This window comes from Gekko japonicus, unplaced genomic scaffold (genome assembly GCF_001447785.1).
Source record: "Gekko japonicus isolate JY-2015 unplaced genomic scaffold, Gekko_japonicus_V1.1 scaffold2517, whole genome shotgun sequence".
In the NCBI taxonomy this organism is placed as follows: domain Eukaryota; kingdom Metazoa; phylum Chordata; class Lepidosauria; order Squamata; family Gekkonidae; genus Gekko; species Gekko japonicus.
In genome coordinates this window covers 136,703-152,910 of record NW_015172623.1, presented here as the reverse complement: position 1 = coordinate 152,910, position 16,208 = coordinate 136,703, and the positions used below count along the sequence as shown (strand labels likewise).

The 16,208-nt window shown below is 42.4% G+C and overlaps 1 protein-coding gene across 1 annotated transcript in view; it reads right to left on the bottom strand.

Moving 5' to 3' along the window:
* Window positions 1–1,944: 1,944 nt before the first annotated feature.
* The window catches only part of DIP2B (disco interacting protein 2 homolog B), a gene marked incomplete at its 5' end in the record, with an annotated part of 116,690 nt that continues 102,426 nt past the window's right edge, over window positions 1,945–16,208 (bottom strand). The window contains 11 exons of the mRNA XM_015421671.1: window positions 1,945–2,251; window positions 3,801–3,924; window positions 4,441–4,618; window positions 5,066–5,140; window positions 5,758–5,815; window positions 7,266–7,327; window positions 7,940–8,110; window positions 10,030–10,198; window positions 11,039–11,169; window positions 12,215–12,324; window positions 15,398–15,509. Coding sequence (XP_015277157.1) covers window positions 1,999–2,251; window positions 3,801–3,924; window positions 4,441–4,618; window positions 5,066–5,140; window positions 5,758–5,815; window positions 7,266–7,327; window positions 7,940–8,110; window positions 10,030–10,198; window positions 11,039–11,169; window positions 12,215–12,324; window positions 15,398–15,509 — 1,443 coding nt within the window. The remainder of the gene's footprint in view (window positions 2,252–3,800; window positions 3,925–4,440; window positions 4,619–5,065; window positions 5,141–5,757; window positions 5,816–7,265; window positions 7,328–7,939; window positions 8,111–10,029; window positions 10,199–11,038; window positions 11,170–12,214; window positions 12,325–15,397; window positions 15,510–16,208) is intronic.

The following is a 16,208-nucleotide window of genomic DNA, read 5'->3' as shown; positions in this document are numbered from 1 at the left end:
CTGATAATACAAAATATTCAAAGTCTCCTCTAAAAGAACCAGTAGCTAATATTTCAATAATTCAGAGCAAAGGGACCTCCTTCCATCCCATTCTCGTTTTGCTGTAACTCTTTGTTTCATTATATATTTCATCACTGTTACGTATGACCAAAGAAGATAACCTTAAATATATCTGCTAACATATTTAAATGTTTTCCATCAAAGTATCAATATTTCAGGTCATTAAAAATAACTGTTTGGAAGTTTGTACAGAAAAGTTTTCAAGTATACGTATGGGGTTTGTTTAAGGGGAAGCTGTCAGCGCTGCACTTAATATAGCTGCTGTAGTTCAGGATTTAATCCAAGTTTATATCTATATCTCTTTTAAAAATGTCTAAAAACATTGACTTTATTACAGAGTGGGTGCAAACAGATATATTATTAAAATATCCTAACTATTTACACAATAGACCACAAATGGCCCAAGTAGAATTGTTACCATTTCTGGCATCCACTTTCAGTGTTTTCTTAAACAACGTAAAGGGAAGGGAGAGAAAAAAGAATCTAAGGATACAATAAGGGGGGAGAAAAGTGATAATTTAGAATGAAATCTTCCTACACCTGCCAAGCCCAATGAGAGGAGGCTACAAACCCTTTTCAGACAATGTTCGTTTCAGCACATTTTAAGGCATCTGCTTTTTTTCTCTCCCCATCAATACTTTGAAGACTGGAAACTGATCGGTTGCTTTCTAACCACATTTGGAGAGGTATTTCCCCATGCTTTCAACAGAATTGCCCTGATGCTGCTTTGAAGACATTCTGTAACTGTTCTCACTTTGTTGTTCTCACTTTGTAGTAACAAGTTCCACCCAGAAACCAGGGAAGGCATCAAGGAAACCACAGGGATTTTTTTCCCCAGTTTAAATTAAAGTCTCTCTGTGCATTTGCATCTGTTAGTGGGCATAAAACATTGTGAATGGACAGATAAGCAGGGAGTCCTGACTCAGACAATGAATTGAGTGGTTCTGGTTAAATGGTGTCCTGCCTACACACCATTTTATGACAAGAGTAAGCAGAGGCTGTACAGGTTACATTAAACATTCCAGAGTTGCAACTGTTTTTCCTTTGTTATTTTGATAATGCTTTAAAAGCTTATGGATTTCAGCCTCTTTTAGAAACATGTGCATTGAAAATATAGGCTTCTACATGCTATGACATACTCTGGCCAGCAATAAAACAAAACAGAGTGGACAACCTATTTTAAGTTCTGCATTTCTTACATTAATTGCCTAACAAAAAAACAAAAATTTGTTTAAGGGCTTTAATCAAGCCCTTAAATGGCATCTACCGCACATGTCACCATCATCTGAGTCAATTTCTAAATAAGTGAATTACGCATATTAATATTTACATATTTAAAATATAGGCAAAATCCTTTCTTTTAAAATTTAAGAAATATCTATATGAATAAGTAATTCTTCCATTCAGTGGGTTATCGGATTTGGTCATGGCACAATTTTAAGTACGTGGTGTGATCCCATATTAACGATACATTACAGAATGAAACTAACACACAGCTGCAAAGCACACTGTTTGCTGGGGAACAAGCAGGATTCATGTGACCTTTTCCTTAATAATCTGTTATCTTAACTAAATAACACCCCCCCCTTGTAGAATCCTAAAACAGTATTAGAAAAAATACAAATATATACAACAGATGAAAAAAAGTTTAACACTACAGTAAAGGCTTTAGTAATGCATTGTTTTCTCATGCAGGTCAAACTTTCCACTGTGTAAAGCTAATGTCCTGCAATACCAACATAAACTTTCTTTGCCACGCTGTCATCTTTTCCTCTTCGATCAGCCTGCTTTGCTTTCAATCCAGGAGGTGAACAGGATAGCATAATCCAATTTCTCAACAATGTTTGCTAATTTTCCAACCACTCTTTGCTTTGTTTCCATAGCTGTCCCTGGTCCCTGCGAAGTCTGTAATCAGCGCTGTGACCTGCATGCCCAAGATTACATGTTGTATGCTACATAGATGGGGTCCAGCTGGTCAGCCAAGAAGCTGTCACGGAGATGCATGCGTTGCTTCTCTCCTCTGGAATTGATGGGGATCACCCCAGGATCAACCACCACCACAACTCCCACAATCAGATAATGTTCTTCCAGAACCACGTTGGTGACCAGAGGGACCAGATCAAGGGCCTCTTGCTCACAGCCACATAGCTCCACAACGACCACGAGTAAGTTGGTCCATGTGAAAACAGCACTGAGGGAAAAGATTCATAGAGATTAGGCACCTTTACATTATACTACATTCTCGATCTCTTCATTAGTTAGGTAATCGCTACAAGGAGTTATGACGTAAATGACACAACCAAACTCTCTTAAGATTCTTATATATAGCCTATGTATGCTCTCCTCCATGATACATGCCCGTTTTTTTGCTACTTCCCATGACCCTCTGGTAATGTTTGAATGTGGATGTCCATAAGAGAAGGACCAATCATGCGGTTCCTTCCCCTGTAAGCAGTGCCTGTTTACTGCCCCCCCCCCCGGCAATGATTCCACAGATTCAAATGTTAGGAGAGTGTTATGAGACAGAGCCACAAAGGGAGTAGCAAGACCACCACACGTGGAACAGAAGAACTGGCTAATAGTGTCTTGTACAGGCCTGGGGAATTCATGCACATCCTTCGCTTATATATACTGATCTATACATCCTCCCTGCCACTCCACCAGCTCTACTGATTGGGAAGTGCTTAGAGTGGAAGGTGTGTGCTGCCACCTCCTTCCTAGGGAAGGACGAAGAATGATGGCTCCCTTTGCTCAGTTTCCTGCTCCTGTTTCCCGAAGCTGACTAAACACAGAGAGCTGGAATAGCTGTACTGGGAGCTGACTGCATTTACCAACTGCCTCATATACTTAAATCAGGTCCTGTCCACATTGTCTTAGAAATATCCTTTGGAACATTCCCTGTATTGTTAGGACCAGTCCAAAAAGAAGTGGTGGAACCCAAAGGATGGGTGCTAAGAAAGAGGAAATAAAGAGACCAAATGCAAAGTGAGGTAGGCCAGATTTTGCATATGGTTCCCCATCCTTGGATGGCTACATAAAATATTCCCATCCGTGTATGGGGTCAACACAATGCACCTGCACTTAAATACTAGAATGTGTGACTATTTAATGTTTAGAAAGTGGATCTTGGCAAGCTTCTTCCTAAATCAAGCTCTTTAAATCTCCAGTACTTATTCACACATTGTCATTTCCTAATATGAATGAGATTGGCTTCTAGATTGTTAGTTTTGTTTGAATCCTGAGATCTGAGCTTCAACCATTTATGATGTGTCAGGAACAGAGGCTGCCTAGCCTCATTTGCTGGGCTTTAATTTCAAATCTCAGGGCCACTTTACACATAAAATATCTTAGATACACATCTACAAAGATAAAGCATGACTGTGACATATAGCTGTCTAAAAGCACACTTATCAATTCATGTGTGCTTGTGAGAGCCAGAAATGATTGCTGCTCTTTACTGACTGTACACCATGCTGCAAATATAGGTTTGTCACTGTATAATATGTGAAATGGCCTTAACTGATTTCTAGATAGTTGCACAGGGAATGTCTCTTAGACTCTCTACAAACATTAGCCTTAGAGTTGATACTTTCTCTTCATTCAGATGGAAAAACCCACAACTAGATTACTCTGCTCATGCAACTAAGAGCTACAACCATGTTTTGAGTGCCAGCACTTTAGCTTAGCACTGCTGCAGTTCCACTTCAAGAGGAAACAAATATTCTTCATTGTTTCTATACCATTCAGCTATGCTTCTGTGTGTCCGAGAAACTGAGGTCTCGATGTCAATTGGATGATAACGCAACCCACGTAGTTCCAGAGTCTCATCCAATGCTCCTACGACATATAGTGCATCATGGCGTTCTGGAGAGGAAAATTAAAAGTTTTATGTACAGATTCTTCAAACTGAAGTTGCCCTTGTTAAAGCTCAATAAATATAAATGAAAGACAGGAGACACTCCTTTTTTGTCAGATATATTCACAAGAAATTAATGCATTATTGCTATTGTTATTGTTGTTATTATTGCTATCCATTATTGTTTGTTTCTAAAATTCCTGGATAGGAGAGTAACTAAATATCTTTTAGCACATTATTTTGTTGTTTGAGAACCATTCCTTCACTCCAGAATCTAAAAAAAGACCCACGCTTCCTATCTCTTTAGTCCAGAAAGAAGCAAATAGTTTATTTATGAATAAATCATTTATTAAAACATTTGTGCCCTGCATCTTGGTATAAGTACCTCCAAAGCAGCACACATCATTACAATGCACTCAGTTCAGAGCTTTTGTCCTGAAGTTACCTGCACACGTAACATGCTTATCAGATGTCACAAAACCTCCCTACTGAAAGGGGAAAGCATGTTTTATGTTTTGTCTTACCTCCACTGGCAGCTGTGAGTTCTGTTCGGCGTACAAAGCCGAGGTACCCTGTTCGTGCCCACAGAGTATGGGCAGCATCACCAAAGCTCAGGCGGGTGTTGAAATGATCTGCTTGGAGGGTTTCATTATCATAGATGGTATAGTAACCACTGGCAGTGTGGGGACTATTCACCCAGATCTGTGAAGGTAATGAACACAGGATTTATTAACAATGCAATTGTTGTTTCCCATTCTTAAGTGAGGAGACCAATCATGGGCTTCTTGCAATAAAAAAGTTCAGGTGAAACAAAGCTTAAATGTAGTATACATGTAAGCCAGACACATTTTTTAGAATTCTAACTTGCAAATAAAAACAAAAAGATGTAGCCTTTAGGAATTATCATTTAGAATGGATGCATTTTTCTAAAATGTATTCATTTGGTATAGTACATGCCATCTCAACATGTGGAACGAGAGATGGACCATCAGAACTGCTGTGGAAATCAGTACATCTTTCCAGCATCCAAATCAGAAACCGGCCCTGAGAAGTCCCCCAGTGTAGCACTCTTTGGAACAAACAGGAACTGTGCAGTACTGGTCTAAGCCAGATCTACGCATGTAAAACAGAAGCAACAGCAACATGTACCTCTCCAAGGTGAGAGTCTCCAACAGGTCCTTTAGTCTCAGGATTAACAATGATCACTTTGACTCCAGGCAGTATCTAAAAGAGGAAGAAGTAGAGCTGAAAGACCATACTTATGTGCTGGTACATCCAATATAAACATTAGGGCATTTTAATAGCAAGACAGCATTTCCAACAGCCAAATCAGGATTCATGGGTTTCAATTTATTTATTTATTATTTAAATTTATACCCCGCCCTCCCCCGTAGGGCTCAGGGCAGCTCAAGAAACTTCTACAATAATAAATCAATTTCTTCTAAGCTCTGTGCCTCCACATTAAATAAATATATACTGACAACTAAGCCTTCATCTCTGATATCAGCTCACTAAAGTGCAAAATATGTACACAAGATCTACTTTTACTTAGAAACACCACTTCATAGGGGACTGTGCTACTGTAATGGCCATCCCACACATACTGTAGCAGTCAACCCAGCTTTACCACAAAGTGTACACCCAATAAGGAGTTGTTTTTTTGATGAGTCATGCCTGTATAATGCCGGGGGGGGGGGGGGCAATGTCTCCATGGCTACTGCCATGTGGCAGCCATACAAGGGCCCCAAGAACATGATTCCTGCCGCTGGCCTTGCTTCTCCTCAATGACAGAAAGTTGTCTGGTTGTACACTAGATGCTTCATCAACAGATGTAACCTTACCTTGCCTGACTCGGAAAGCAGCAGGCTCTGGGGAGCACCTCTTTCAACTAGCCGGACTCTGGAGAAACAGGTGCATATGATGAAAAATAAGACAAAGGAAGTACTTGTACCTTCAGGATGAGTATTAAAGGATAATTAAAAAAACCCACTTCTAATGTTCTGAACCACCTAAACAACCAATCTTTATCTTTGAGTACATTTTTTAAATAAGTTGTTTAAGCTGTTAAATTCAGGTTAAATTCAGCTTCCTTCCACACACAAAAAGGGGAGGGGGAGAGAGAGAGAGAGAGCGCCTTTCACAGGACTTCAACCAGCAAGAGGCCTGTCTACCCAGTCCCTTTAGCCAGTATATGAAAAATGACTAATTGGTCAAATAGCAACACTGGCTGTCTTGTAAACAACAATCAGGATCCCCTGGATTGTGCAAAGGCAAAGACGTTGCATCGGCTCTTCCTGTCTGTTTGTACTATTGGACAATGGTTATAGTTCTTTGGCAGGGGAGGAGCAGATTCTTCCAATTTGTGATGTTAAAATACCAGGCCCACGTAGGTGCCAGGAAGGAAGGGTCAGGTGACTGCTTGGTTCAAGGAGGAGAATGCTGAAAATAGCAGCAAAAGTCTGGGAAGGAATTTTCCTTGCCCCTCCAGCTTTGTGACATGTCCCGCCCATGCCTTTCCAGACCCCTGACCTCCCAGGCACTGCTTGGCATCACGCTAGATATGGCATAATTGTGCAAGAAGCTACATATTCACCTGACCAGTTAGACTTTGGCAAATTAAGCAAATTAATGTGAATAAATTGATTGTGTACATATCCAATGATCTCCAGACCTTGCAGGACTCTCCCCCTCCCTCTCCAGCAGCCTGCAAAACCTCCCCCCAGTTTGTTCTGGGTGAAGCTACGTGGACCTCATGCAAGCAAAGTGAGGGTATGCACTGGGAGCAGGCAATTCGTGGACACTGCCACTCCCTCCTCTGAAGACTTAAATGCCCTCTTTGAGCTGCATGGTTGGACAGACGAAAACGTATTTTGATCACTGGAAATTGAATAATCAGGATGCGGAGGATTTTTATAGAGACTGGAAGGATTTAAAAGACTATTTGGAAAAATATGAAGACGTAAAAGACACATTATTCAGTTTTGATGATTACTAAAAGTAGAACCATTATGGAGATTGTAGAAAATGAGGAGTAAGAAAGACGGAGTGGACATAAGTGAAATATAAGAAATATTAAATGGAAATTGAATTTAGAAATAAGAAGCGCAGGAGGCCGAAGCACTGTGGGAAGCCATGTATAGGGGAGGGAAATGGGAGGGGGAAGGATGTAACGAGGGTAAAAAGATATGGTACATAAGTTTTATTGTTGAACAGATGATGGATACTAAAATGTTATATTGGTTGACTTGATGTTATATCCAAATAAAGTTGTTTTTTTAAAAAAAAACATATTTTGATCACAGACTTCAAACAGCAAAGATAAATAACGACAATAAAAACAGAGCCATACCTGTCGTGTCTTAAGGACTTCAGATCCACATATACTGTGGTGGGATCAGGCCCTGAGGTTCCCTAAAAACATTAAACAGACATTTTATTGAAGCATGTATATTTTTCGCTTCTACTGAGATAAGTGGTAGATAGTTGAAGGCCCTGAGGGAGGGAAATGCAAGCTAGGTTATCAAGTGCCCAGTAACACAGAAAACACAGCTCATGCAAAGGCGCATATTAAGGGAATGGTTTCTGTTCTATGCCAAGAACGCTTACGTACATGCTCTCTTGGGAGAGTTTCCACCATGCCTGGCTAGGAACATCATTTTCTTTTTCTCAATCCACAGGGGGGACAAACAAGAGGGAGTCAGGGACCATTCTCATAATTGTATCTGTAGAGGTTTCGTGTGGCATTAAAAACAGAGGAAGGCTGGGAAAAGGAGGTTTGGATAAAACCGCAGAACTCTGCTGATGGAGGAGGAGAATGGGAAATCCCAATGCAGCCCACTGTCTCGTGTGGTTATTATTTCACATGGGTCCTGTGACCCACTTCAACTAGTTCTCTCCAGAGCACCCTGGAGATCAGCACTCAAAAATCTTCAAGGTCATAAAACTAGCTGTGTGCACAGGTTCAAAATAGGTTGGGGCCACACCCGAACCCCGATAAAGAGACCAATAAGGCTTTTTTGTTACCTGTAAACAGATTGCTACATTGACTCTTGACCCAAAGGTGGTGCTGACTGCACGATATGACAAGCCAATGTCCTTGAACAGCTTGGAGAAGGAGTGAGTAAGAGCCACCCGTGGACGCTCCTCTGCCACCACCACGCAGGTCCGGACACCTGACAGGTTAATGCCTCTTGCCTGCCAATGCACAGAAATCAAACACATTGGGAGGGGGGTAGTAATGACATATTTCAACAGGCCAGCAGGCCAAGAGAACACTGGTCAATCCTCCATTCAAGCTCAAGGAGCACTATTTTGTCCTGTAAAGCATTACTAGGTATTTTGTGATGCTAGCATTTCCCCTACTCACTTAAGGTATCACTGGCATGCCCAAACCAGTTTAGCATCCATGATGGCCCGTGGCCAAGCAGAAAGAAAATGCATCAATCACCAATCATCTTTCTGTATCATCTATAGTACTTGGGGTCCTTACTGAAAGACCTATGTGTTATCAGCCCTTTATGACGGAGGAAATATTGTGAAAAGTCAAAAGGACAAAGACTGCATCCGAAAGTCAGATCAGTACGTACACCAGGGCTGTTGAGTAATCATTAAAACAATATAGATATGTTTGTGCGAACAGCAAGATATTAATCTGGTCACACTGACCCAGCCAAAGAAAGAATTTTAACAATAGGACCCAGTGACTCATCCTTCCCATCTCTCTACTAACAAAACTTCTGTTGACATCAAAGAGCCTCGGACTGATTTTCATAACACAAAATTATGCTAGCAAGCAAATAATTGGTTGCTGTGATTTTGTCACCCCCCCTACCCTACATCTTAGTAGCTTTGCTTAGTGAACTGAATGGCCAGAATAGATATCAATCTTGTACCAGGGTTAATGTGCTGGCAACAACCATTACTTTCAAACAGCAAGCCACTCCTGAATTCTGTGGTACTGCTTGTACTTTCTGAGATGTTGTGTTTAAAATTCCCCTCTCAACCATCCTTACTGGGCTAAAAAGAGCTTGTAAAATCAATGGACTGGATCCTACCAGTCTGTTCTGCTGGTGTCGGTGTGTTCCATTGACGCAAGAGACTCCTCTGCTAGCAGAAGACCCTGTTACATCAGAAGAAGCCTTCTCTCGCTTGGGGGAACACGCTGACACCAGCAGAACCGACTGGAAGGATCCAACCAAACCGGGGGGGGGGGGGGATCTGCTTACCGAATACAAAGTTTTTCAGCTTGAAAAACAAAAGCTCTGCTTCAGTTAATATATTCAAAATACAGTGTCTTTTGAAGCGATGAATCAATGAACAGAACATTACGCTGGGGAGAAAATTTCAAATATAGCTGGATACCTGTGAGGTCAAAAATCCTTCCTATCTGCTTAACTTTAGTTTAAACCGGACCTCAGGAGGGAATAAACGTCTACCACCAAGCCCACAGCCCCAGGCATTTCAATGGGCCTGTGCAGAAGTATTTCTCACTGCATTGTGCTCTAGGTGCTCTAGGTAGAGATGTTCCACCAAGCATACACTTGAGCACAGCAACAGTTTTAACATTAACGGTACTTAACATCAATAGTCTAACGGTTAATAGCTGCCAACAGATATTTGGTCCATTAACTGCTTTCACCCCCCCTCCCCCGCTGTTATAGTAAAGTAAATTGAGGGTTAGAATTGTATTACGGAGCCATGTGGGTATCGGGTGTTTCTAGAATTGTATTTTTATACTACTTTATTATTTTATATGTATTTTTATAAGAATTTGTTGTACGCTTACGTACATGCTCTCTTGGGAGAGTTTCCACCATGCCTGGCTAGGAACATCAGTTTCTTTTTCTCAATCCTGAGCCCACTTGCAGGGAGGGCGGTATAAAAGCCGAATATAATACATAAATAAAATAAATAAACTGAAAACTGGATTTGAAACAGGCAGTTCAAGATAGTCAGCAAAACTCTTTTTAAAGAGGAAATTTCCAAGCCTCTCATAGGAAAGGGAGGATAAAAAGCAAGGAAATGCAATTCCATTCCGACAGCCTGAAGATTAAAAGGTATTTTCAAGTCCCCCCCCCGCCCCCCACAGTACAAAATAAGCCTCAGCTTCTTACCTTTAATACATCAACTTGGTTCCCAAGCCCCTTTGTACACATGTCCATGACGGAATAGGAACAGAAAGTGTCCCGTATTTTGTACTGGCTAACAGTGGAGAGCCACAGGAAAAGGTTGGATTCCAACTCCATAGGAGGAATTAAGATGGACTGGTGACCAGAATACACACTGCCAGAGAACATCAGACAGACAGACAAGGCATTACTTTTCGGAACTGGATGGGTTTCACTAGTTCTGTGCAGCCTAAAGGTAATTTGCAAACCTTCTTTTGTCACAGTGACTCGCCTCCCCACTCGTCCCTGCATACAGAGACAAACTGAGCAAACTCTAGGCATTCTGGCAATCCAAATAATCACATAATCAGCAGTTAAAAACTGCTATCAGCTCTGCTCCATTCTTAGCTCAGAGCTGGTGCAACTGCTCCAGCCAAGCAGCAGTGGCATGCTTTACTTCTGAGGGGTTTTTTATCCCACCAAATGTCTCCATGGAGCCCTATGGGCCATATTTGCCCTCTATCTCGGTTAGGCAGAGGGGTCAGCGGTTGCATGCTGGTGCAGAGGAAAGGCTGTTGCACCAATGCATCTGGTTTGTGGACTGTGCTCTTTGTGGGGCACGTCAGGCACAAAATGTAGGTCTCAAAGTAAGGACTCCATTTAAAATGAATTCTTCATACCAGATGGACACAAAGCTTGTAATACCTTTCCCCAAGGAGAAAGAATCAGATGCATACCGTTTTAACTGTGTACAGATATAAATGGCCTGATGTTCTTAACAACTGAGGGCAAAAGGGAAACGCTAGCTATCTGAATGATGAAACTGGCCTTGTTCTTAGGCAGGCCATGGGTCCCTGGGTCACGTGAACTGGAATGACTTCACTTGTGTAGAAAGGCTCCAACACTAGCCATTGCAATCAGGCCTTCCTCCCTTTGATGCTGTCCTAATTTAAACCAGCCAGGGTCTATCTTTTTAACAGCCCTGCAGTTCTTCTAATAACATCCTGGCACTTACCTGCAAAGGCACCAAAGTGCAAAGCCCAGACCACAATAGGGATCTAAACAGATGGCGATCTGCCGTGAGGAGTACAGTTCACACTGCAGCTTTATGGCTCTACAGAGGGCACTGACTGCTGCATGGGACATCTGCAGAGAGAGAGAGAGAGAGAGAGAGAGAGAGAGAGAGAACTGATTCTCAGAAGCAAAAGAGGCAGAGAGAGCCTGATATATACAACTCTACACCCACTCCATAACCCATAGGAGTAAGCCACTTTGGCATTTAGAGTATGTATGTTTTTGCTGGATATCAGGGCTACCCCAGAATGAATCCTTAAATAGACATTTGTGATGTCTTCCTTGCAGCAGTTATTAAGACCCTCAAGGATTTTTGCCATCTCCATGCTCACAACCTCTTGGTCGTACAAGGACTGCTCTCCTCTCTGTAGGTACAAAGCTACAAAGGAAAATGGAGCACAGAGCAATCAAGGAAAGTCGTCCAGTCCCAGGTTCCTTTGACATTCCAGCCAAGTACTCAAATCACTGAACTACTGCTGCTTCTCCACACCTCGGAACCTGAAGTCCTTTTTGCCTAGGTTAGTGGCAACGTACGTTACAGGTATGGGAGCCACAACTGTAGTCCACTGCATGAGATATTGTGATTCTAGGGTACACTACAGTTCATATGCAACCACTGCCCAAGGCACAGGTATGGGCTTTCTTTAGGCAAGGGAACCACTAGCAGTGATGCAGAGAAGCCAAAACAAGAAGAGATAAACCTATGCAACAACTGATTACGGGCCCTCCTGCTCCTGAGCAGACACTCCTACAAGGATACCAGTATTGTAGGTAGCTTGGCTATAGTCTGGTTTCAGTTAAGCTACTGGGAACACCTTGAAGATTACTCCAATCGTTTCCTGAGGAATGGTGTTGCATATTTTTGCCATTATAGCAGCAAAACGTGGAAATCCCTTCTGAACACAAAGCTCCATACACACAGCAAGGCCATTTTGCTGGCTGAATTATCTGCTCACATGTATTACTGCCAGTATGTGGTATTAAGAAAGCCAGTGTTTATTTATACAGGCTGGAAACAATCTGGCACATTTTCATTCAGAAGCAAAAACCAAGACTTAATTCTGGCCTACAAAACGGAGGCTCCTAAGCATGTTGCCTAGGTGAGATGCTGCCGTACCTTTACTCCTGTAAGCATCCCTGTTGTGGAAACACTGAAATCCAGGTATGCCAACATTTCTGGGGTTGGTGGCTTGTAGACCTGAGGTAGCCGCTTCCTGGGCAAATCATCTGGAACAGGCAAGAGCAAGGTTTGTTTTTTTTATGTGATGCTGAAAAATTAATTCCTCTAAAGAATAAAGCAAACAGGTCAAGTTGTGATACAATGGAACTATGAGCTGGGTGCTATAACTCTCTCCCATTAAGTCTTCCGTCAACGGAGAAAGGCTTCCTCTAATTCAGGTGGGTAACCATGTTGGTCTGAAGTAACAGGACAAATTTGAGTCCAGTGGCACCTTTAAGACCAACAAAATTTTATTCAAGGTATAAGCTTTTGTATATTTGAAGAAGTGTGCTTGCACACAAAAGCTTTTACCTTAAATAAGGTCTTAAAGGTGCCACTGGACTCAAACTTTGTTGTAACGGAGGTATTCCATTGTTGAAAGAAAACTTGGAAGAAGGGAGTTACAGGGCCCAACTTTAGTAGAAGGGAGCAGTTGCACAGAAGACCACCACGATTGACCTTGGGAGTCCTATACCTTCCAGTGTACTGGACAAGGGGAAATAGCCACTAGCCCCCACACCCTTTTTGAAGTACACTCTCCTGAAGAGCCTTGGGGCATCATTGTCAGGGCCCCATCGTGGGTATCTCGTAATTTCATAAACTCCACCTGGTGCATTCCCCCTCCCAGAGGTTTAAACTCCTCAATTTCACCCCAAATGAAAGCAGGTATCTTGACCTGGCCCTGACCTGGATAGTCCGGGCTAGCTTAATCCCATCAGATCTCGGAAGCTAAGGCCGGCCCTGTTTAGGTCTTGGATGGGAGACCATCAACAAATACCAGGGTCATAACACAGAGGCAGGCAATGGCAAACCACCTCTGAAAATCTCTTGCCTTGAAAACCCTTCAGGGTCGCTGCAAGCCGGTTGCAATTTGACAGCACTTTCTACCACCACTCTTGAGTACGGGTGCGCCAAAAAAAGAAAGAAAAAAGAAAGCAAGCATTTTTCAGGTATACTGAACCCGAGAAATATAGGTATTTCCCGATATTCCCAAATCCCAATACCAGTATGGTATTTGGATTTGGTAAATATTCGGGAATCCCATTTTTTTCAGCCGCATTATACCCTATGGGGACCATTATAGTCCATGGTCCCCATAGGGTATAATGGAGAATAGATCCAGGGGTATCTGGGGCTTTTTAGGTAGAGACACCGAATTTGCAGCATAGCTGCTGGTGCCTCTCCTCAACCCCCCCCCCCCCAAGTTCCAAAAAGATTGGACTAGGGGGTCCAATTCTATGGGCCCCTGAAGAAGGTGCCCCTATTTATTGGTTTCAACGGAGGAGTGGAAGTGTTTAAAAGGATCACAGTCCTTTTAAGTGCCTTCTCCAAGCCATGAATGAACTGGAAGGCATTTAAAGGGACTGCAATCTCTTTAAATGTCCTTTAACTGCAGCTATCTGGTGGCCCTGAAAAATTCCAAATATTTTTGTGATTTTTCGGACTTGGGCATTTCAGATAGCTGAAATTCAGCCCCAATCTATATCTAGCTGAAAGAATAGCCTGAAAATACTGATAAGGTATTTTTTTTTAATTTTTTTGGCTCAGATTTAGCCGAATGCATCCCCCTAATCCTGAGTTGTCCTGTGAAGCAATCACTGCCCAACTTAGTATTTTGTCAATTTAAGTTCACCCAATTTAAGTTCACTCATACCAAGATAGGCTCTTAGCAGCCCTGGTACCTCTATGAAAAACTGTTTTTCCAGCCCAAATTCAAACCACAAGGGTCCACAGGACCAATATTATAAAAAGGGCTCTTTTGCCTATCAGTTTAGATTTTGGCACGTTTGGGAACCAAGAACAGACACTCAGTCTTCCCTAAGGATGGTCTCTCCCCTACACTTCAAGGAATCTCAGAACATGACACCCTGTAACGATTTCATGTTTAACTCTGTGTGTGTGTCTTTAAAAGTTTGGATGCATGGCTGTATGATAGTCTAGAGTAGTGGAAACAAGCAAGTGGTGTGATTGGTGAGTGACAGAGAGGGGGAGGGGTTTTGGAAATGATTCTGTGTGGATGAGCAGATACGTCTGTCAAGAGGGTCAGTTAGAGATATGACTGTTGAGAAAGACAGTTGATGTTCAGTTAAGCAGTTAAGTTCTGAAGTCTGAGAGAGAGACACATCCCTGTGTGGGATAATTTGGTTCTGTGTAGTAAAAGAGTTAAGCAGTTTGTTCGTTTTAAGGTCTGAGAGAGAGAAGTCTTGTGTGTGTTATGAAAAGTTGAAGTATAAAGAAACAGTAACCGTATACGGCCTAAAGGGAAAAAAGTGTTACAAAGTTACATGCCCAGATCCCTGACAGTGGGAGAGAAAAGTGTGTGAAATATCAATAAATCTACTTTTATTTAAGATACCAGTTCTGAAAGAAATTCTTCCCAGGAAACACATAGACTCTCGTGAACGCCTAAACCCTCGACTTACCTACCCAGTGACAGAAATATTATATTATAGAGGTTTGGAAAGCCTTAAATTTCCTGGTGGCAGCCGGAATACCCAGTAAAATAAAATAAAAGGAACACTTTTAAAGTAAAACCAGACCTCCCCAGTTAAGGGGTCGTCACACACACCCTCCTGTCAGATGGGCAAAAGTATATTTTATAATCTCTTCTTCCTCCTTAGACTGCAGTAACTCCTCCTTCCCAAGGATGTCTTTACACAGGACTAGATGGTGCAGTAAGCCTCCTCTGGATGCACAGCATACCCTGCTGGGACACCTGCTTAGTTTTTTTTTTTTTTGAGTTTGCTCCATCTCTCTGTTTTTATTTACACTGTCCATTTTGCTCTAAATGAAAGTGTATGAGCTGAATGTCCTTTGCTGCTCTCCGCTTATGGGAAGAATGATGGCGAGCTTGACCCATGTATACATAGGCTTAAAGTTCCTGAATGGACACAAGGCCATAAGTGCATGTCAGAAGGTTGTCCCCATGCACCAGGAACAGATTGTGTGACACTGTCATAAGAGCCAACCTATACAAGACCAGATGGTAATAATACTCTTCTAGACAAAATGTCACAGCTGGTTCTCAGCTGCATCTTTTCCGAAACAAGTATGTCTTGGGAACAAGGTCAGTTCTGTTACCTGTGTCAATGATGGTTGGCCAGGTTTTCACATCGACAGCACTTGCTGCCTCTCTGGATCTCAGTAGCCTCATCAAGGTCTGACTGGTGAGAATACAGGCAGCTTTGCTGACCTAAAACAAATCAAAAAGTGACTGCTATGAACAAGTGAACAAGGAAGAACAAAATAAACACAACAATGTCAAACTAATGTGAAATTCAGAGTTCATGGGCAAAGGGTACATTTGTTCAAATAGCCACCACCATGACCAAGCACGGTGATTTCTTAGTGCTCTAAGTAATTCACATACATTATTTCCGAACATCTTAACCCATCCCTGTATTACTGAGGGGGCCAGGGCCAAAATACAGCAGTGTGCCTAATGCCATCTTTTGAGTTCGTGGCCTAAGTGGAACACTCCAGTCACAATTCATGCTCTTCACTGTGACTCTAGGGCTGTGTTTATTGAGAATTGCTTTTCTTGCACACCCAGCTTTGTACAGTGAAGGTTTCAAATTTACATGTATATCTACATTTTTCAGTTAATGCTTGCCTTTAACCTGTAGCATATTTTGGCCCATGGTCTGCTCGCTGTTATGAGGATGACAGCCATCACACCTTCCGCCACAGAAGCAGCAGTGCTTTAGAGGGGAACAAAGGGGGACCCACAATACTCGCGGGGGGGGGGAGTCTCTCTCTTTCCCCCGTTCTCTCTCTTCCCCCCAGTCTCTCTCTCTCTCTCTCTCTCTCTCTGTCTCTCTCCCCCCCTTCTCTCTCTTCCCCCCCAGTCTCTCTCTCTCTCCCCCCCCGGCTCTCTCTCTCCCCCCCTCTC